This window comes from Ceratotherium simum, chromosome 22 (assembly GCF_057802395.1).
Source record: "Ceratotherium simum simum isolate JZ-2026a chromosome 22, ASM5780239v1, whole genome shotgun sequence".
In the NCBI taxonomy this organism is placed as follows: domain Eukaryota; kingdom Metazoa; phylum Chordata; class Mammalia; order Perissodactyla; family Rhinocerotidae; genus Ceratotherium; species Ceratotherium simum.
The window spans coordinates 26,748,638-26,771,481 of NC_141921.1; the positions used below are offsets into that span (position 1 = coordinate 26,748,638).

Sequence of the window (22,844 nt, forward strand, 5' to 3'; positions counted from 1 at the left end):
CTCCTCACCCTCAGCCCTCCCCCTGCTCCTCCAGCCAGAACTGCCCCCCACCCCACGCACTCAGACCCCTGCCCTGTCTGGGCTCTAGGCCAGCTAGTGGCGTGGATCCCCAAGTCCAAATGCTTCTTTGCTCAGCGGAGACAAGATTGGTATTTTTCCTAAAGAATTTTCTAGGGAAAAATCCCAATATTAACAACATAGATCATTTAGTGAGTGCCTACCATGCGCCAGGCACACTGCTAAGAGTTTTTCATGCTTTACTTATCTTTACAACAGCCTTGCAAGGTCTATCTTACCGTCTCCATTTTCCAGATGAGGAAATGAGGCTCAGAAACGTTATGAGCCTTCCTAGGTCACACAGCTCATAAGTGGCAGGATTAGAGCATCAGATCCAGAGTGGAGGTTCCTGCCACGTCACCACACTGCCTCAGACAGCCCGTGGGAGGAAGGGGCCTTGTCTTGTTTGGTTTCTCAGGCTGCTTCAGGAAGGCTTGGCTTTTGTCCCTTGATATTCTTCGAGAATGTGGTTGAGAATGGCTAGTGTGGCTTTGAGGTCAGTGCCTCCTGTGCTCCAGTCCCAGGAGTGGACTGTGTCCCTGGCCCCCTCCTCCTGCTTCCTCTTTCCAAGCCCTGGTCCTTGACGGTCTCTGTCAAGCTCCTGTTTTCACTAGGCTCACCCTGGCCCCCTGCTCTTCCTCAGTGACGCATTCATAAGACTCTCTTCAGGGAAAAGGCTTTCCGGTAGATTTACTACGTAAATGCCTGACACCTAGAATAACAGTGACACACAATGTCGTGCTCCACCAGAGCCCCTCCCACTCATTGGAGGGCTTCTCCCCACCTCCCACTGGCTCGGCTCCCACAGCCAGGTGACCAGGGCCCTTCCAGAGCTCTCTCTCACCTGAAGTAAGAGAACCCTTCTCTCCAGTTCTCAGGAAAGCCCCAGGCACCGCTGTCAACAGCACTGTCTGCCATGGCAGCCACTGGAATTGCAGGCATAGGACTTGGGTGGAAATCTCTAGCTCTTTGCCACGGGTAGGATGCCGTCCTGTGTCTGTTGTTTTCTTCAGAGTGGATAGGATTAGCTACCAGAGGGTTTGAGTGCCAGCCCTGCCTCTTCCTAGCTGTGTGATCTTGGAAAACTTAAACCTCCTCTCTAGGCTTGATTAAAGAGAGGACAGTGCCTTCCCTGCAGGGCTGTCGTAAGGACTGAATGGCTGTAAAAATGATTTCTAAACTATAAAGTGTTCTCTGAGTGAGGTATTGTCATATTTCCCCCTGCAAAGTTCTCCTCAGTCCCTGAGCTCTGTCTCCATTGACATGCCCTATCCCCACTCCCCCAGCGCCCATCCTGATCCCACCTCTGTTTTCCCCAGTACGCAGCCTGGCTGGTGCTCTGGGTTGGCTGGAATGCGTTTATCATCTGCTTCTACCTGGAGGTTGGACAGCTGTCCCAGGTAAGCCTCAGGCCTGGCAGTGCCAGAGGGCAGAGCCTGACCCTTCTCATCCCCTACCCCAAGGGCTCCTGTGTGGTGTGCATCTGGGGCATCATCTCTTGAAGAGACTTCCCTCTACACACCCAAATCGTCTGTGCTCTCATCCTCCACCGCCCCATTTTTGTTTCGGGCCTCCTGTGCACTTCTCAGAAACAAGTGATGGAGCAGACAAGACTGAAGGGCAGTCTGTGGAAAGATGGGCTGGGGTGCCAGCTGACCACAGCTCAGTAGAAACCAGCAGTATGTGGTGCCCCAGAAAGCTACTCTTAGGCCCCACACCTGTTCAGTGCAAGGGAGGTGAAAATGCTGTGCCCTGTGTACTGCTTAGACCACAAAGATTTGAGTCCAATTCTTACTGATATTTTTCAGAAGGGAAAGAGACTAGTTAGAGTTTGTTCGGGGAAAATTGAGTGGACCGCGTTACATGGAGAACTATGGAAGAAAGTGGAAGTTAGAGCAAGCCCAGAGGATACAACTTCTATTTTTAGATAGAAAGGAGGCAAAATATATGAATGAGACCATTGGCTTTGTAGTTCTTCTAGATTCATATGCCAGCTCGAACATTTCCTAGCTGTGTGACCCTGGGCAAGTGGCTTACTCTCTCTGTGCTTTAGTTTCCTCATCTAGTAAGTGCAGCAACCATGTGGTTGCTGGGAGGATGAAACAAGGTCGCACATCTTGGTGCTGGGCACCTGGTCAGCACACAGTGATATTTGTTAACTGGCCGCATGGGTAATGGATTGATGAACACATAGATGCATACCGTGGGTGAGAACTGCCAATCTAGGCCAGCCCCTTCTCCGTTTCAAATGGAGAGAGCAAGGACCAAGAGAGGAGAGGTTTGCCCAGGGTCACACACACGGAGAGCAGTGGAGAGGCTGAATGGGCCATGAAGGGGTCTGTATTGAGGATTTCACCAGTGGCTGGGAAATTGGACCCAGTCACTGTTAATGTCCCTTCCAGCCTGAAATTCTGGGGCTCCTGTGGGTTAGCACCAGCCCCTTCAGTCTCTGATGGAAGAGTGAGGCCTGCATGGTCATCAAGCGCCACCTACTGGCCAAATGTAGACTCGCAGATAAAGTTTCTTGGGGCCTGGGGAGGATCCCCTCCCCCCCCCAGCTCAGTATCCTAGGCCCCTCTGACCCCAGGACCGGGACTTCATCATGACCTTCAACACGTCCCTGCACCGCTCTTGGTGGATGGAGAATGGGCCAGGCTGCCTGGTGACACCTGTCCTGAACTCCCGCCTGGCCCTGGAGGACCACCATGTCATCTCTGTCACCGGCTGCCTGCTTGACTATCCCTACATTGAAGCACTCAGCAGCGCCCTGCAGATCTTCCTGGCTGTGAGTCCTCCTGTCCCCCTACCCCACACACCCCCCGAGGTAGAGTCCACAAACCCCTTTGTTTAGCCCTAGTTAAGAAGGGAGAAACCTAGGTCATCCAGCCTGTTTCCGTATCTGGTACCACCTCACTCTCTTTCCATATCTGGTACCACCTCCCTTCACCCCTGCCCCAGTCCCAAATCAGGAGTGAGCAAGTTTAATGAATAGGATGAGGCATCAGACCAAGAGTCAGTCCTGGGTTAAAATCTCCAATATACCTGCTGTGTGACTTTGGACAAGATGCTTGCCCTCTCCAAGCTTGTTTCCTTATTCACAAAAAGGAATGACAGTATCAACCTCACAGAGTTGTGAAAATAAAATAAGAATGGCTCCAAGATAGTAATAGTTCCCATTTCTACAAGGGCCAGCCCTGCCCTAGGCACTTTACACACACAAAGTCACATAATCCTCTTTCCCCTTAACAAGCCATAAGGTACTGCCCAGGTCCAGCTGGGGAAACTGAGGCTCAAAGAGGTAAGATAATTACTTGTCCAAAGTCACCTTCCCCGGACGGAGAAGGGAACCAGGTATATTTGAGGTTAAGGCTCAGTTATTTAACTTGAAGTTGTTCTGGGTTTGCCTTCATCTTAGTACACCCGCCCCTCTGCCCCTCCAGTGCGGGTGGGCAGGGGGTGGAGGAAGAGCTTCCCACTCCTCTTTCCCTCCCTAGCTGTTCGGCTTCGTGTTCGCCTGCTACGTGAGCAAAGTGTTCCTGGAGGAGGAGGACAGCTGTGAGTGCGTGCGTGCATGCGGCGCCCCTAGGGAAGTGGGGAAACCTGGCCTCGCGCCACCCCGCGCCTTCAGCACCCTGGACAGGGGCTGGAGCGACCTCTGGGGGAGGGAGCCCTGGGGCGGCCAAGGGGCCCCTCTTAGGGAGAAGCAGCAGCAGGAGTGGGTGGGGGTCTTGCAGAACAAGCCCATTTTAGGCTGAGGCCCAGACGTCCAGGTGTCCAGTCCACGGCCCCGGCACCGCTCCCCTACCCGCCCCTCTTAGAACCCTGCCACTCAGGGCCTTGTGGAGCCCCAACCCCTGTCAAGCAGTGCCATGTCCTCCCCTCCCCCTCCAGAGGTCTTGCCCCCTTAAGTGGCTCGAGTCCCACCCCCAAGAGCCTTCCCCCTTTAAGGACGGCCCCACACCCACACCCACCCCTCAATCTCTCTATCCTCTTAGGGCCTTGGCCCACTCCTGGCCGGGTTCCTCCAAGCCCGGCCCCCATAGGCCCATCCCTCAAGATCCGGCAGCAAAGCCCCGCCCCTAAGGCTCTGAGGGTCTGGCCCTCAGATTCTTCGCTTTCAGGACCCAGCCTCCCGTAACTCGCCCCCACAGGCCCGTCCCTAACCGTGCGCCACTTCCCCCTCCGCAGTCGACTTCATCGGCGGCTTTGACTCCTACGGATACCAGGCGCCCCAGAAGACGTCGCATTTACAACTGCAGCCTCTGTACACGTGGGTCATGGCGCGGAGCGGGGTGGGGTGGAGGGCCCTTGCGTTAGTGTAGGAGAAGGGAGGAGGAGTGGGGAGGGCAGCGGATCTCTCCACCCCGTACTTCGGAGTGCACTTCCCCAACCCGCGTTTGTTTCCTGCAGGTCAGGGTAGCTTCTGCTCCACGCCCAGCCACGCACGGAAGCTAGACTGACAGCCGCTGCCGCGAGCTCGGGCCAAGACGGCAGGCGCGCCCCCTGGCGGCCCGTGGACCGACTGCAGCCTGCGGACTTGGACTTGGCCCTTCGCAGCCTGGATTTCAGGGGCGGGGCGGGGCGGGACGGGGCCGGGGGATCACCGGGTTTGTATTTTTTTTTTATCTCAGCCTTGGCGTGCGCTAGGGCCTCCCTTCCTTCTCCAGCCTCTCTTTCACCCTTCTCCCAGCACCCTGTCCCCTGTCCAGAGAGAAACGGCAGGAAGGACGGACTCACTGCATCTCACCACACTCATTCACCAGCTCTGGGGAAAGTTACCGGGAACTGGGAGCAGGAGTCCTGGGTTCTCATCGCAGCTCCATCACTGACTCTCGGTGTGACATCTGGCAAAGCTCTTGTGCTCTCTAGACCTCAGTTTCCCCACCTCAAATAATTAAAATAATCCCTTAGCAGATGGAGCTCTTTCGAGCCTTCTCATTTTGCTCTCAATTCCCTGGGCTAGGCTGGGATTGTAATTCCGCTTTGCAGATATTGGAAACTGAGGCCTAGAGATGTGAAGCGATTTGCTTGAGGCCACACAGCTAGGCTTTTGGTGGAGGCAGGTCCTGAACACAGTGTACTTTCTGCAGTTTCAAACTCCAAAACCCGATGTCTGGTCTCTGAGTTCCATTTCCAAGCCCCCTTCCAGCTTGGACACTCTAGAACCCATCTGATCTACACCCCACTCACACATCACTGCCACCACTCGCCAACACCTCTTAAAGCAATATACCCATTCTCTTGTCGGGAACCAGATGGATGGAGCCTAGAGCCCTGAATTCAGCCTGACGCACAGGGAAGCCTTCCTCTGTCCACTGCTGGCAAACCCGTCAAGCTCTCTCCAGGAAAAGGGGACCGCAACTCAGTCACCTCACCCCCTTTCGTGTCCCTGAGGCTGGGTCTGCTGCACCCACGATCCCTTACCCCCTCAGCAACTCCGCCAACCGCTGACGGCTCCATCCACCTCACCGTCGGAAGATCTGTGGTTCCAGAGTGGACGAAGGCTAGTCAGCACTGCCCGGTCACCAGTGTTCACAGATCATCAGTGTCTGGGACCACTCCACTTCCAGAAGCAGCCTCTAAAAAGGCCTGAAGGAGTTAAGAGGCAGAATGTGGGTGGGGGTCATGTTGGGGGTCAGGAGGGCCAGCACCCTTCCTTGAGAGCAAGCAGAGACAGGAGCTCATTCTCCCCACCTCCCTCCACAGGCACCCATGAGGACCCTGCATCCTGTGCCCTGGCTGGTGAGTCTGAGGGCAGGAGGGTCAGGCCTCAGCTTCCTGGTCTGTGAAATGGGAGTGGCCCTGGGTTAGGAAGGGGGGCACGAGGCGTGGGGAACTGGAGGGAAGTGGAGACCCTTTGCATACCTAAGCCCATCCATGGTGACCACTCTGGGAGATTCCTCACTCTCTGCCCTCTGATGTAGCATTCTCTACTGTCTAAGGCCAAAATAGCCTGAACTAGGATCCTACCCCATCATCCCATCTGCAGGGCTGTGCAAGGAGCCAGCCCCAGGAGTTCTGCTGGTCACCACAGGCACCAAGGTCCCACATGGTCAGCCCAGTTAGCTGATAGGTACAGCGCAAGTGAGGACAGTTGCCTTCAGGTCTGGCTGCTATGCTGCCACTGGGCCACCTCCTGCCTCCAGCTGTCATCTCACCCCCGCTCCCCCAGCCCCCTTTCTACTCAATGCGTTCGGCCACTGGTGCTTTGAAGCCTTTGTTTTTATAAGACGGTTTTTGCAAGATGACCAAGTTCTCTTCTCACTGGGACCATGCAAGGCAGGGAGAGTTCCCCTGGTCTCTGTGCAGGTGGGTTGATTAAAGATGGTGTTCTCTTCTCTATCTTCCTGTCCTCCTGCCCTGTGACTCAGCAGGGTCCCTGCATGAGGGTGGGCAGGGGCTGGGAGTCAATGTCATTGTCATTATCACACATTCCTGGGCCACTGGCCTGTGCCTCTGACTGGCTGTGTAGCTTTGGGCAAGTCACTCTCCCTCTCTTCCCTGGTCCACAAAATGCGGAGGTGGGACGAAATCAGTGGATTCCCCAACCTGGCTTCACAATCCCTTGGAGAGGTTTCTACTTGTTTTTCAGATTAAGTGCGTTTTAAGTTTATGCTTCCAAATACCTTTGCGTCCTGGCCCTGCCCTCTTCCTGACAATGCAGTTCCTGCCGTGGAATGAGCTGCACACGGTGCTTTAGACACAGATTCCTGCGCCCCACCTGGGACATCCTGGATCCTTTCTGGCAATGCAGCCAGGATTAATACTTTGAATTTTTAAAATTGTATCTACTTCTGTGAATAGGTAATATGTATATATGGTACAGAATTCAGAAAGTTCCAGGGGGTTGTCTTCTTACCTGTTTTTCATATTTTCTAAAGATAGTCAATTCTTTTTAAAACTATGTAAATATTTTTCGCCTTTTTTGCACAAATGATAACATAGTCTCACTCTTCAACTCCCTGCTTTTTTCGCTTATCTCTGAATCTTGGAACTTTTCCCCCAGTAATACATGGGGAGCTGCCTCCCATTATCTCATGGTGATTTGGAAGAATTGGGGTTTTTGTCAAGATCCCCGGGTGATCCTGAGGCAGCTAGGGGCTAAGAACCAGAGATGGTACATAAGGATGCCCCAGGCCCATTATGCAAACCTCAGTGGACCACTGCTGGTCGTGGTCCAGAGGAAAATAAGCCACAGAGGCTGCCTTCAAGGAGCTTATGGTGCAGTGAGAGCACAGGGTGAGCAGGCCGAAGGGTGAATGCTGGCAGCAAGTGGTTGATGCTGAGGACAGTGTGAGTGAAAGGCACTTGTTAACAGGAGCTCAGGAGAGGGAGGCGATCTGAGTATCCCGGACAGGGGCAACGGCGTGAGCAAAGGTGTGGAGGGAGGAAAACACACAGTGTCTGGGCTAAGAATAGCCAGAGACTAACTGGTTGGAAGAAGCTTCAATGGGGAATGTATTAGTTTCCTACTGCTGTCATAAATTACAACTTTAGTGTCTTAATATAAATTTGTATTCTTACAGTTCTGTAGAAGTTGAACATGGTCTCACTGGGGTAAAATCAAGAAGTCTGGAGGGTCTCATGTCTTTTTGGAGGCTCTAGGGGAGAATCCATTTCCTTGCCTTTTCCAACTCCCAGAGGCTGCCGCATTGGCTCGTGGCCCCCTTCGTCCATCTTCAGAGCCAACAATGTCGCATCTCTCTGACCATTCTTCTGTCATCTCCTCTCTCTAACCACAGCCAGGAAAGGTTCTCCACTTTTAAGGACTCCTGTCATTCGATTGGGCGCACCTGGATAATCCAAGATAATTTCCTCGTCTCAAAGCCCTCAACCCAATCCCATCTGCGAAGTCCCTCTTGCCATGTAACGTGTTCACAGCTTCCAGGGATTTGAACCTGGACATCTTTGGGGGCCACTGTGCTGCTGTCCACAGGGAAGGAGTTATGTCCAGGTTATAGCAGCCCTGAAGGTCAAACCAAAGTGCATCAACCTGATGTGATGGCATTGGGACCCATGGGAGGATTTTGAGCAGAAGCTTCTCAATTAGAGCCGTGCTTTAGAACTGGCCAGGCTGGAAGGGCGAGTTGGAGGAGAACAGCAGGAAGCAGTGTTTTGTCTACAGGGGACCTAGGCTTTCTCACTTCCCTGTGTACACATGTGTCCTTGGGGGTATGTGTGTGACTGTGACCTCCATGTGTGTCCACTTGGGAGCGCTAGGACAGCAGAGTAATGGTCAGCATGAACAGGAGTCAAGCCTGCCTGGGTCCAAATCCATCACTCTGGAACCAGTCAAGGTGCTCCTGCCACGAAGCCCAGTGACGCTCCTGTTGTCCTGGGGCATCTCCTAGCAACCTCTGCCCATTAGAAGACTCCAGGTAGGACGGACCATCTTCAGTACCTGCTGAGTCATAAAGGTGCCCAAGGCGTTCCTTGGAGCAACAGATGCATCTGACAAGTGTAAGAGTCTGCTGGGGTTTACAGACACACTCGGTTTTTCTTTAATGTGTTGGAATTGGGTCTTGCCGTTTCTGAACAGATTAGGAATGAGGGAGGGCCTGACACCAAGGCCTCACTGCCTTACAAGATCCATTGCTCCACAGGCTACTGGCCCAGGGCAGTGTTTCTCAAACTTGCAGAGCATAGGGGCCAGCCTGGTGGCGCAGCAGTTAAGTGCACGCGCTCTGCTATGGTGGCCCAGGGGTTCGCGGGTTCGAATCCTGGCGCGCACTGTATGGCCGCGTCCCATATAAAGTGGAGGAAGATGGGCATGGATGTTAGCCCAGGGCCGATCATCCTCGGCAAAAAGGAGGAGGCTTGGCATCAGATGTTAGCTCAGGGCTGATCTTCCTCAAAAAAAAAAAAAAAAAAGAAAACAGAAACTTGCAGAGCATAAGAATTCCTTAAAACCCAAATTCCTGAGCCTGATCCAAGAGGCACTGAACCCAACATCTGAGCGATGACAGGAACCTGCGTCTTCACAAGTGCCCCAGGTGATCCAGGTTTGGGAAATCCTAGACCTGGTAAAGAGGCATTCAAATGTTTTTGAAACATCCCCTACTCCAGCATTTCAGAGGCCTGACAAGTTATGCCAGCCAGCTCCCTCATGAGAGTTAGACTTTAAGACCATTTCCCCAAAGCTCAATTGTTACTGTCGGTCTTACCTTTTTTTTTAACGGATTAGTCATTTCAAAGGCTGTGATCTAGTCTTGAAATTACACGCTGGCATAACTTCGCCACTAGGTTAATTTGGGCAAAGGTGGGGCTCCTGGAGGGGAGGGTCCCTCAGGAGTCGGGAGGCCAGGACAAGCTCTGCCTTTCTCTCTCTCAATCACCTGGAGGAGGTGAGGGCAGCTCCATGTTGCCCCACTGCCACCCGGCACTGGGGGCGACCCCAGCCCTGAGCCTCCGTTCCAGTGACTCAGCGGTTCCCCTCGCAGTCTGCCCTGGAATCAGACTGGGCAGGCCCAGGCCGACCAGAGCTGCAGAGAGAGCCCTGTGCTGGGTGCCCATATCTAAATCCTAATTCTTCCTCTGCCCCCGACCCACCCCGTGACCTGGGCAACTCCTGCCCGCTCTGGCCTCCCTGACGTCATTGGTGAAAGGAGAGGGCTGGACTTTGCATGATCTTCCTGGGCTTCTCTACTGCTGAGGTTCTGGGATCAGGCTTCTCAACTCCAACTGCACTTGGGATGCCTTTTTAAAATACAGATTTCTGGGCACCACCCACACACCAGGTTCTAATTCATTGCGCCCCGAACATCTGAATTCACCCTTCAAATATTTATTTTTATTTTTTTATTTTTTGTAAAGATTTATTTATTTATTTTCCCCCCAAAGCCCCAGTAGATAGTTGTATGTCATAGTTGCACATCCTTCTAGTTGCTGTGTGTGGGACGCGGCCTCAGCATGGCCGGAGAAGCGGTGCGTCGGTGTGCGCCCGGGATCCGAACCCGGGCCGCCAGCAGTGGAGCGCGCGCACTTAACCGCTAAGCCACGGGGCTAGCCCCACCCTTCAAATATTTATTAAGCACCTACCGTGTGCCAGGAACTGGGCAGACAGCAGTGAATAAAACAGACGGTAACCCCTGCTCTGGTGGAGAATGTCTTGGGAGGAGACACACATAAGCAAACCAGTAAAATATATGGTAGGTAAGTGTCATGGAGTGGAACAGGACAAGGAAGGGAGTGCAGGATGGGGATCGATTCCACTTTTAAATTGGATGTCAGGTCAGTTAGGGAAGGTCTCATGAGCAAAGATTTTTGAGGAAAGACCTGAAGAAGGTTAGATAGAAAGCAAAGGGAACAGCAAATGCAAAGGCCCTGAGGTGGGAGCATGCCTGAATATTGGAGGGAACAAGGAGGCCAAGGAAAGGGGAGAGTAGTAGGAGATGAAGTCAGATGGGCGTGTCAGGCACTATATTGGCCTTGAAGGACAGCATAAGGGCTTCAGCTTTTAATCTGAGTAAGATGAGAAGCCATTGGAGTAACAGCACAGAGCTGGGAAGAATCTGTTTGGATACTGTGTGGAGAACAGATTATAGGAGGTCAAGGGCTGAAGCAGGGAGACCAGGTCGGACACCCTCAAGATAATCCAGGTGAGAGATGCTGGTGCCTCAGTCACACAGCAGCAGTGGAGGAGGTGAGAATTGGCAGGATTCCAATATATTCTGAGGGTAGGACCAACAGGATTGTTGGTGGATTGGATGTGGGATGTGAGTGAAAGAGACGAGTCAAAGATGACTCCAAGTATTTTTGGCCTGAGCAAGTAGAAGGACGGAGCTGCCCTTGAGATGGGGAGGACAGCAGTAGAGAAGGTTTGGGGGAAGATTTCAGCATTTTGGTTTTGGACACGTTAAGTGTGAGATGCCTGTTAGACATCAAGTGGAGATGTCAAGGCGGCAGTTGGGTATTAGGAGAGTTCTGGGCTGAAGATAGCAAGTTTGGAATCACTGGTGTTGAGATGGTGTTTCAAGTCATGAAAATGGATAAAGCCACCAAGGAGCGAATGTAGACAGGGAAGAGGGTTGAAGACTGGGTCCTGAGCTCCACACTTAGAGTTGGAGAATGTTAGGAGGACCCAGCAGACAAGACAGGTAGGAAAGCCAGGGAGCTGATATGAACGAGCATTTTTGAGTTCTCTCAGTTTACTGACTTCATTCTCTGTGGAGAAATATTTACTGAGCACCTGCTGTGTTCCAGGCACTGTTCTAGACACTGGGCTACAGCAACGAACAAGACAGACAGGCCCCAGCGTTCTCTCTCACAGATTACCTTCTAGGCAGAATTGACATGTATTTTCTTGTTTAGTCTTCCTACCAATCCTAAGAAGATAAGTTCTATTACCACCACCTTATAGATGGAATCACTAAAGCTAGGAGAGGGTAAGTCACTTATCCAAAGTTACACAGCTAGTAAGTTGCAGAATCAGAGTTTAAACCCAGTTCTCTGACCCCTGCGCTCATTCTCTAGCCACTGAACACACACTGCCTCATGGAGAATTCCGATGCCCAGCCAGGGTTGAGAACGATGCCCAGCCAGGGTTGAGAAACACAGCTCTAGGGCTTGGGGGGTCTATTAGTTTCCTACTGCTGAATAGCAAATTACCCCAAAACTTAGTGGCTTAAATCAACAAACATTATCCCACAATGGTTTCTGTGGGTCAAGAAATTCAGGTGATGGGCCGGCCCCGTGGCTTAGCGGTTGGGTGCGCGTGCTCCACTGCTGGTGGCCCGGGTTCGGATCCCGAGCGCGCACAGACGCACCGCTTCTCTGGCCATGCTGAGGCTGTGTCCCACATACAGCAACTAGAAGGTTGTGCAGCTATGACATACAACTATCTACTGGGGCTTTGGGGGGAAAAAATAAATAAATAAAATCTTTAAAAGAAATTCAGGTGCTGCTTAGCTGGTGGTGCTGGCCGGGTCTCTCATGAGCTTGTGGTTGAGACTTGAGCCAGGGCTGCAGGTGTGTGAAGACTTGGTGGGCTGGAGGGTCCACTTCCAAGACTGCTTCATCACCTGGCTGTGGGCAGGAGGCCTCAGTTCCTTTTTACGTGGACCTCTCCATTGGGCTGCTTGCGTGTGCTCACAGCATGGCAGCCAGCGTGCCCCAGAGCAAGTGACCCGAGAGAGTGAGACCCAAGACCTAGGCTCAAAATTCACACACCATCACTTCCACCACATTCTGTTGATTAGAAGTGACTCACTGAGTCCAGTCCACACTGAAGGGGTAAGCAATTAGTCTCCACTTTTTGAGGGGAAGATTGTCAAAGAATTGGTAGACATACTTTAAAACCATGACAGGGACTCTGATTATTGTTATAATACTCTTATATTATTTTTAAGAAACCAAACAAGTGCCTAGAAGAAATGGACTGTCGGTCTCCTTCCCTCCACTCTTCCCTGTGACCTTGTGGATTCAAAAGCTGATCATTGCTGGAGAGTGCATGGTGCCAGGACATGAGAGACCCTTGATAAATATTTATGGAAGAAGCCTTCCGGGAGACCTCCTATAATCAGACCCAATGGGTTCATTCTATGGATGTTCAGGATGTTCGTGTTCTGGTGCTGGGGTGCAAGGAGGGATCTGACCTAATCCCTGTGTGTGGGAGCCCTCAGACTGGATAGGGGGGAAATTTAGTCCAAAAAAATTCCAAAAAAACAGAATAGATGCTACAATGGCACTATGATCCCAGGACGCAGTGGAGAATCATGGTGATGCATAGGAGAAGACGGCAATCAAGGGAGGCTTCATAGAAGAGGCGACATGGCCTGAGACTTGAAGAATGAAGAGGAGTGTGTTTGGAAGACGTGTGGAGAGAACAGCATTCCAGGCCAAAAGAACAGCTCATTCAAAGGCATAGAGGTGTGAGAGAGCCTAGCATGTTTGGGGAATTTCAGAGGTAGAAGGAACCTTGATATTATTTAGTGGAAACTCCATTGCTGCGTGCATCTCCTAAAAACAGAAACAGCCAACATTCTCAGAATGCCTGCCATCTGCCAGGCACCGTGTGAAGCACTGTGCATGAGCTGTCTGATTTGATCCTCACAACAAGCCTATAAAGTGGTTACTGTCATCATCTCTGGTTCATAAATGAGGAAACCGAGACTCAGAGAGGTTAAGTACCGTGCCCAAGGTTGCATAGCAAGTAAGCGGCAAGGTTGGGACTTGAATCAGGATCTTTCTGACATACAAGCCTGTGTTTTTTAACCTCTGCCTTGTACTACACCTGCACGGGTAAGCGGTCAGGCAGCCTCGACTTGCACACTTGGAGTAACAGGAAGCCTGCTACCTCTCTGGCGAGGACAAAGAGGCTATAGGGTCTCTCACACACATTCCAGTCCTGGAGGAGCCACCAGCCTAATTGAAGCAAGGGGTCAATAGAAAGTCAGGCACCACCTTGTGTTTCAAGCCAACCAGCATTTATTGACTATCGATCCAATATCATTTATGCAAAGAGCTCTGGTGAGAGGCAGAACGACCTGCTGACTTGTTAGGACAGATGGTGGCTGCAGGGGCTACAAGGAAGAGCAGCCTCTCCCAGGCAGGGACTCAGGACAGGCCTCAGGAGTGACCCAGAGGGAAGGGCGTGGAGCTCTCCAGACCGGAGTTTCTCAAACAGCATTATTCCCATTTTGATGAGATCGTCGGGGTTGCAGAGGCTGTCCTCTGCACTACAGGATGTTCAGCATCATCTCTGGGCTCCACTCACAAGATGCACCCCCAGCCCCAATAGTGACAACCAAACATGTCTCTGGACATTGCCAAATGTCCCCAAGGGGCAACATTGCCCCCATTTGAGAACCACTGCTCTAGACAGAGGAAATAAAGTGAGTCAAGTCATCGAGGGGACGAGTGAGACTGAGTAAAGCATTTAACTTGAGCCTCATTTTTCTCATCTGTAAAGTGGCACAATATTTCAAAGGATTATTGTGACAATTCACGAGAAGGCCTGTAAAGCTCCTGACACATACGAGGCCCCCAATAAATGTTAGTTCCCTCCCAGTGGAGGACCAGAATGACGACCCCTCACCCCCAGTCTTGCCAGACCACAGGCCAATTTGGAGCCGGTGATCTTTAGGCTCCCAACTAGGGCCCAGTGTCTCTGCCTGTAAAATGGCGTTGGAGTGAAGGGAGGAATGTAAACCAGATCAGTGACTCCCAACTTTTTAATTGCCACCCCCATCCAGATCCCATTTCAAAAAGCAGAGCATTGATTAATAATTAATTTGTTTCCCCTTTGCCAAAGACAGCTCTGGGGGGCAGGCCTCACCTCCTGACCTCCCGGAGAGCCGATGATCCCGTCCCCAGAACAGAGACTCTTCTGTCAGCTTGAGTAACCTCTCCCCACTTAAATATGGGGTGGTTCTCCGGCTTTCAGAAATCCTGCACAAGCACAAGGGCCCCATTCTGCCATCAGAGGCTCCTGAATATCAGATTAAGAATCACAAATCGGTTGGCGATGTGTGACAGCAGGGACTCCCAAGGCCCCAACACCAGCACCGAAATTCCTGCAGCTACTGTGCCAGCCTCTGGGCCAGGGGTTTCACATCTGCTGCTGGCTTATTCACTGCCGTTGTCACCTATTTCATTGACAGGGAAACAGGTCCAAGCAGTGATGTCACCTGCCCGGGATACGGATTTCCAAACCCTCTTACCCTCCAGGTGAACACACTCTGCATGCATCTCCGTCCACCTTCTTGGGATCCTGCCCTGTGTCCAGGGAGGTCCTTGGTGAGACTGGGGGGTTTGTGAGGGTGTGGGAGATAAAGCCCTGGGACCCCAGCAGGGCAGGTTGCTGCTGATAGGAGGGAAATCAACAGTAAACACTCACCGAGTCCTTGCAATGTGCCAGACTTACGTAACTCTTCATCCTCACAGTGACCCTGTGAAGCAGCTGCTGTATACCCATTTTTCAGATGAGGAAACTGAGGCCTAGAGAAATTAAGATTTCACAGGTGGGAAAGTGGGAAGACGACTCCTGTGTGTTGAGCACCCAGCTGGGTACTTTTCATTAGCGACGTCCTTCATCCTCCCCACCATCTCCAGCGCAGGTGCAGCCCCCGTTTTTCCTTTGTTGTCTCTTCTTTGTGTTCACAATCTTCATCTTACTCTTGACCATCTCCCTCTACCTCCTTCCGTCAGAACCCTGGGGAGCATGGCTGTCACAGCGACACCTGCTGGCTGGAGCTGAGTCTGCGCTGCCTCGAGACATCCAGACTGGGATGGGACCACCCCTCCTGCCAGTCAGCGGGCCCCGCATCCCCCAACCTCCAGGCACCCCTGAGTCCACGTCCTCCGATGCCTGGACATCCTGCTGCCCAGCCAGGGCTCTCCTTCCCTCTCTCGTTTCTTGATATCGACCTCAGAAAGGTTGTGGGCTCTGGAGTTAGACAGACCAGGGCTTGTGTTCCGGCTCTGCTACTTACTAACTGGGTAATCTTGGCCAAGTCTTATGATTTCTCAGAAGCTCAGTTTCTTCCCTGGTAAAATGCCTCACCGGGCAGGTTTCTGTGGGGATTCCAGATGGTAGGGAATGTGAAATATGAAGTGTGAGTTCCCTTCCCCTAGCCTCCAGGGATGGGTGGAGGGGTTGGGGGAGGAGGGAGGGGTATTTGGGCACAGGAAGGTGTCCCCTCTGCCTGCGTGGAGCCAGACTGTCACACAGTAGGATTCGAGTCCAGTCTGTGTGCCTCCAAATCCCAGCCCTTCCTTGACACTCACCCCCTCCTGAAAGATGGCAGCTCCGAGATCACCATGGATGGTGATGGGGAGGTTTCAGGGCCCCAGGAAGAGGATAAATGGGGAGTCGGGGTTAGGAGAAGGTCAGTGGGGAGATGGGGGGAGTGGGAATGGGACAGAGCCTTGGGAGTGACCAAGAAGGTGGGTTCTTGTCTCAGTTTAACAGGCAAGTTAGCCTGCTGCGCTGAGCCTCAATATTCCCATCTGTACAATGGCCCTAATCGTGTGTGCCTTTGGGCCATAGAGGGTGAGAGTAGGGCTCTGGAATAGAGCTGTACACAGAGGAAGAACTCCTACTGTATTTTGGGGGGCCTAAGGCCTCCTTGCCAGACCACATTCTGGAGCAGTCTAGAGGGACCTGAGTGTCAGCTCCAATCCCAAATAGAGGCCACCCTAGCCTGGGGCAGCCCTGGGAGCTGCTTAGACTTTCCTGCCAGCCCCACCCTCCCTCCATCTGCCTCCGCAGCCCCAGCCTGCCCTCTCGGGATGGCAACGGGCAAAGGGCCCATCTCACTGTCACAGAACTTGGCCCAGAGAATAATCATTTGTTTGACAATTAATTAATTATCTCCATCTCCTTCTGCCTCCTCTCCACCCCATGATCTGCTCACCGCCCTGTGGCCTTTGCCCAGGGGCCCCAGGAAGTCTCTCCAGGCCTCCACTGTGATAAGCTCTCCCATTGCCTAGAAGTGAAAACAGAGTCCCTGGAAGGGAAAGGAACTGTTCCAGGTCTGGGGACAATCATCTCTCTATCCCCTGTGGCCTGCACATGCTGGCTAGCGGTCTGAAGCTTATGGGCATGCTGCTGGGGCTGCACCTTAGGGATCCAGCCTGGGCCTATGGGTGCTTAATAGGTGTTTGTTGAATAAGTAAGTAAGTGAATGAATGGATGAATGAATGAATGAGGGAATGAATAGCAGGGTGGGTACTGTGGTTATTCCCTTTTTACAAATGAGGAAATTGAAGCATGGTGAGACGAAGTGCCCTATCCCTTGCCGGGTCACACAGCAGGGAGGGCCTGGACTCCTGGTCTCTGACTCTAAAGCCCTTTGTCTCCCACCTGCGGAGACTCTGCTTCTTTGCTTGGGTCCCTCAGCATTTCATGCTCTCCGTGGGTACAGTAAGAACAATTGGCCTAATTCCCTGGGTTTTCAGGCACCTGGGCTCCCCACATCCCCTCACCCTCTTCTCCCTGGGAAAGGCATACGAGACCTCATCCTGGCAGGGGAACCAGCCCCTCCTCCAGGTTAATGCACATGTGCTGGTGACCACCCACTCAGCCCCACTGGGGGCTGTGGTTACCACCACCATGAGGTCTTCGAGGCCCTCTAACCCCTCTGATATGGCCAGGCCACAGTTCCATGCCAGGAGCTTAGGAGCCAAGCAGCCCAGGCTTCAATCCCAGCTCTGTCCCGAGGGCAAATCGCCTTCCCCCTTGGAGCCTCAATTCTCCATCTCTCTCTCTGGGTTGCTCTGGTTTATAAAGAAGTGCATCACTGTGCCTGGTACACAGTAGGAACTCAATATATATGTGCCTTTTCTGTCTCATGTCTTCAGTGTGAGATATGTCAACACCTCCATTGTGAGGCCAATGTCATGGACCACCAAGGACTCTTAGCTTGGGCCAGCCGGGGAGAGGTGGGGTGCCCACTGACTGCCTGTCCCTCTAGCCACAGCCCTGCCAGGGTGCAAATGAGGCTCTCATTGCTTTCCTTTTCCCACCAGAGTATCACTTGCCTGCTCTCCTGAGTGCCGGTGGTTGCCCAGCTGGCATCCTTCATGTGGCTGCCCAAGAGGCTTGTTCCCTTTGTTCCAATTATCTATCTTAGTGGCTTAAAACATTTTAATATATCTCATAATTTTGTGGGTCAGGAATTTGGGCAGGGCTCAAATGGTTATTCTGCTCCATATGGTGTCAACTGTGGTCCCTTGGCAATATTTAGTGGTTAGCTGATCTGGTCTGAGAGTTCAAAACACCCATGAGGCTTCACTCACACGCCTGGGGCCTTGGTGACATCAGCAATAAGACTGAGCTCAGCTGGACCCCTCTCCAAGTAGTGTCAGGGGCTTCCTGCGTGCTCTCTTCAGCAAGATCGTTGGAGTTGTGCTCCAAGAGACCAAGGTGGAAACTTCTAGTCCTATTAAAAGCTAGGCTTGGAACTGGCACAATATCACTTCCACTGTAGTCCATTGGTCAGAGCAGCCACCAGCCAGCTTAGATGCAAGAGGAAGAACAACTGACCCTACGTCTTAATAGGAGGATTGGCAAAGAATCTGTGGCCATCTTTTTTGTGCGTGTGGCCATCTTTAATCTGCCGCACCATCTAAAGTCTCCCATCTCAAGGTAACGCTCTCCATTCCCCTAAATTTTTTTTGTATGTGTGAGGAAGACCGGCTCTGAGCTAACATCCATCGCCAATCCTCCTCCTTTTTTTTTTTCCCCAAAGCCCCAGTAGATAGTTGTATGTCATGGTTGCACATCCTCTAGTTGCTGTATGTGGGACGCGGCCTCAGCATGGCCGGACAAGTGGTGCATCATTGCGCGCCCGGGATCCGAACCCTGCCGTCAGTAGCGGAGCGCGCGCACTTAACCGCTAAGCCACGGGGCCAGCCCCATTCCCCTAAATTTAATACAACACATGTAGCCTCAACTCCTCCTGTCCCAAGCCCTATACAGGGCTCTAGGGATAAAATCGTAATGGTGGAGGAAATAAATAAATAAATAAAACCACAGCCGTGTCCTAAGGAATGGAGATTCCCTCATACAGAAGGCCTCTTGTTTCTTCCGAGTTCCTTGAGGGGGTTGGATTTGCAGACGGTTTCGGAAGTAGGGGCAAGAGAGAATGGGAACTGTTCTGCGTAACAGGGTGTGAAGAATTTTGGAGGTCCCATGAGACAAACTGGTAAAAAAGATGAGAAAGGGGACAGGGAGAAGGCCTGGGAAACTTTGAGGGGGTGAACTAGATGAAAATGTCCTAGTGGAAGAGGAACTTTCAAGATGGGTGTCCCATATTCACATTCATTCATCCAGCAGTTCCCTACCTACCACCTACCACCTACCACCTACCAGTGCCGAGCACTGCAAACATGATGGCGAGTAGATCAGTCCCTATTTACGATCTCCTGGAGGAAACCAAACCAAAAAGTGAAAAGACAGATAAATAAAATAATTACAAATTGTGAGAAGTCCTATGAAGGAAACTCACAGGTTTCTGAGAAAGAGAATGAAACAGGGACCAACTTTAGATATTAAAATCCTCCCCCACCTCCACCAAACCTTCAGTAAAGTCTGCTACCTGTGTGAGGGGGATTTGTGGAAATCAGAGAAAGAGGCTGAATTCTAAATCTGGCTTAACAAAACGTGTTCCAGAGAACAAGACGGAGATGCGTCCACGAACTGAAGTAATCAAGCATGAACAGGCTCTCAGATTTCTGGCTGACTGTAAGAATCTAAGTTCCATCCCCCACAGCATCTCCCAGGATTTTGCAGACATCTTGCAAGCGCTATGGACCTCCACAGAGTATGAATGGTGGAGTCAAATGATCCACCACAACTCAGTTTACAACCACCGCCCTTGAGGGATCACAATCCAGTGGGGTAGGCACCCCCTACATCACGAGCACACTGGATTCAGATGCGACCTGTAACAGAGGCCTGTAGGAGGGACTTAGGAGTATAAGCTTGAAACACATAGCAAGGAGAGCTGATCATTCTTCTGGGTGAGTTCAGAGAGGACTTCATGGAGGAGAGGACATTTGAGCTGAGCCTTAAAGGATGGGAAGGAGCTCACTAGGCATCAGGGAGAGTGAATTAGTTGGTGGAAAGCCAGATTACTCTTAGATAGAGACCCAACAATGCAGTGGCCTAAAGAACAGGGAAGTATATGTCTAGTCACAAAGCGGTCCCCATGTGAATAGTCCAGGTGGGTGGCAGCTCTGCTCCTTGTAGTTATTCAGGGACCCAGGCCGTTCTCTACAAAATTGTCACCATTAAGGTCTCTGCAATTGTCTCAGCCCTTACACTTCCACTGCCTACACCTCTCCTGCTGGTCACTCTGTACTGTGTGCCCTTGTCTCCCCCTCCACATGCCCGTGCCTGTGTTATGGGTCAAAAAAGACATAGCATGGGGCTGACTCATCTCCACATTGAAAAGACGGGATGGACCAACATCCAGGCTCCTCCTAGACTGCTTTCACCAACTTTCCAACCTCAGGAGCCAAGCGACAGAAAGCCTAATGCCCACCAGCGGAAGCACAGTTACTGGCCCCATAGCTGAACAGTCCAGTAAATAGGCCTGGCTGTAGGCTCTCAAGAGATGTCACTGGTTTCTCTCTCGTCATCTCTCAGTGACAAGGCCTCTGGATTGGTTCAGCTCTCAGACAGGCCTTTATGTGGGTGGGATGCTACACCCCCCCTCCTGCAACCCCTTCTGATTGGACCAGTGTAGGTCATGTGCCCACGCATGAGCCAATCACCACAGCCAAGAGAATGTGATATAAAGATTGGCCAAGCCAGGTCACGTGCTCACCTCATCCCTGATGCTGAGGATGTAGCCCCATCCCCATCACACGGTCTAAGTGGGAGAGGAACCAGAGGATCTCCAAATAAAAATCAGGCTGGGGATGGATGCTGGGGAGACAACCAATGACCATTATGGTGCAAACCCACTCAGCTTTCCACGAGCCTCAAAGTCTCTTCCCCCTTCCCCAAATCAGTGAAGTCTATTCCTGCCTCCCGGCCTTGGCCTGAACCCTCCTGGACAGAAGTGCTCTTTTTTTCCCTCCTTTTCCGAGACACAGATTGAATGCCACACTTTTCAGCTTGGGTCACTAACATTTGCTGAGTCCTCTCCCTCCATAGATGGCCTGTGGACACAGAGAATAAAGGAGTACAATCCCTGGCCTCTAAGAATTCACAGTTCAGTAAACAATATTAATTTTTATTTTATTTTATTTATTTATTTTTTTTGGCGAGGAAGATTAGCCCTGAGCTAACGTGTCTGTTGCCAATCCTCCTCTTTTTTGTTGAGGAAGATTGGCCCTGGGCTAACATCCGTGCCCGTCTTTTTTTTTTTTTAAAGATTTTATTTATTTATTTTTTCCCCCCAAAGCCCCAGTAGATAGTTGTATGTCATAGCTGCACATCCTTCTAGTTGCTGTATGTGGGACTCGGCCTCAGGATGGACGGAGAAGTGGTGCCTCGGTGCGCGCCCGGGATCCGAACCCGGGCCACCAGCATCGGAGCGCGTGCACTTAACCACCAAGCCACGGGGCCGGCCCCATCCGTGCCCATCTTCCTCTACATTATATGTGGGACGCCTGCCACAGTATTGCTTCATAAGCAATGTGTAGGTCCACACCCGGGATCCAAACCCGTGAACCCCAGGCTGCCAAAGCGGAACGTGTGAACTTAGCCACTATGCCACCAGGCTGGCCTCTCAGTAAACAATATTAGAAGCTACCATTTATTGAGGGTCTGCTGTGTGCCAGGCACTGTTATGCCCTTTCATACATCCCCTCACTTAGTTTACACAAAAAATGGTAGCTGCTATCCTTATTAGCCTGTGCGCACACCCCATCTCCTCAGACAGTGAACTTTGGGAAAATTCACCAGCCTCTGACCACCTCTTCAGCCTCATCTCATGTCAGTCCTCATTCTTGTTTGCACGCACCACGCTGACCCTTTTTCAAGTCCTTGAATATACCATGTTCCCTTCCACCCCAGGACCTTTGCACACGCAAATTCCTCAGTCTAAAATGCTCTTTTGGGCCAGCCCCGTGGCTTAGCGGTTGGGTGTGCACGCTCTGCTGCTGGTGGCCTGGGTTCGGATCCCAGGCGCACACCAACGTACTGCTTCTCCGGCCATGCTGAGGCCACGTCCCACGTACAGCAACTAGAAGGATGTGCAACTATGACATACAACTATCTACTGGGGCTTTGGGGGAAAAATAAATAAATAAAACTATTTTAAATAAATAAATAAATAAATAAATAAAATGTTCTTTCTCCTATTTTGCCTAATTAACCTATTCATCCTTCAGATCTCACTTCAAACATTCCTCTGAGGGGGTCTTCCCTGACCTTCCAAACCAGGCCACGGCCCCTCCTTAGAAGCTTTTGGAGATCCCTACCCTTCTTCATAGCACTATTCAAGCATAATTATACACTCATTTGTGTTTTTATTTCTTTTTCTTTTTTATTTTTTTGCTGAGGAAGATTGGTCCTGGGCTAACGTCCGTGCCCATCTTCCTCTACTTTATATTTGGGACGCCTGCCACGGTATGGCTTGATAAGTGGTACATGTGTCCATGCCTGGGATCCGAACCTGCGAACCCCGGGCTGCCAAAGCAGAGCACACAAACTTAACCACTAGGCCACTGGGCCAGCCCCGCTCATTTGTGTTAGTGTCTGTTATCAGCCTCGCCACCAGAGAGTAAGTTTCCATGAGGGCAAGATTGGAATCTGTTCTGCTCACCAGATAGTTTTACCTAGCACACAACAAAAGCTCAGCGAATATTTGTTGAATGAATAAGTTGTATATCCATGTGCCTACTCCCAAGCCACGATGGGGAGGAGCTGGCTCAACACCTGATAATGTTGTCATAACCTAGAACATGTAAAACAATGCTTAATTTGGAGCCAAATGGTACAGGCATTAAGTTCAACAGTTGTTATAAAAGAAAAATAGTTGGGGCCGGCCCCGTGGCTTAGTGGTTAAGTGCGCGCGCTCCGCTACTGGCGGTCCGGGTTGGGATCCCGGGCGCGCACTGACGCATGGCTTCTCCAACCATGCTGAGGCCGCGTCCCACATACAGCAACTAGAAGGATGTGCAGCTATGACATACAACTATCTACTGGGGCTTTGGGGAAAAAAAGAAGGAGGATTGGCAATAGATGTTAGCTCAGAGCCGGTCTTCCTCAGCAAAAAGAGGAAGATTAGCATGGATGTTAGCTCAGGGCTGATCTTCCTCACAAAAAAAAATAATAATAATAAAAAAAAAAAAAAAAGAAAAATAGTTAATGTTGTAGCCTTAGATAGGAG

The 22,844-nt window shown here is 51.4% G+C and overlaps 1 protein-coding gene and 1 long non-coding RNA gene across 3 annotated transcripts in view; both read left to right on the forward strand.

Annotated features, from left to right (window-relative positions):
* Positions 1-4,633, forward strand: part of NKAIN1 (sodium/potassium transporting ATPase interacting 1) — a 42,236-nt gene extending 37,603 nt beyond the window's left edge. Inside the window, exons 3-7 of one of the 2 annotated variants that reach the window (XM_087446405.1) lie at positions 1,377-1,457; positions 2,645-2,842; positions 3,552-3,620; positions 4,246-4,327; positions 4,468-4,633. In XM_087446405.1, the coding sequence (XP_087302531.1) occupies positions 1,377-1,457; positions 2,645-2,842; positions 3,552-3,620; positions 4,246-4,327; positions 4,468-4,517 (480 nt within the window). In that variant the 3' untranslated portion in view covers positions 4,518-4,633. The remainder of the gene's footprint in view (positions 1-1,376; positions 1,458-2,644; positions 2,843-3,551; positions 3,621-4,245; positions 4,328-4,467) is intronic. The other variant, XM_087446406.1, reaches the window with a different exon arrangement.
* A 24-nt stretch (positions 4,634-4,657) lies between these two features.
* On the forward strand, positions 4,658-6,399 carry LOC147914098 (uncharacterized). The gene is made up of 2 exons (XR_015555796.1): positions 4,658-5,669; positions 5,764-6,399. It is a non-coding gene; the product is annotated as an uncharacterized LOC147914098 (long non-coding RNA).
* The last annotated feature ends 16,445 nt before the right edge of the window (positions 6,400-22,844 follow it).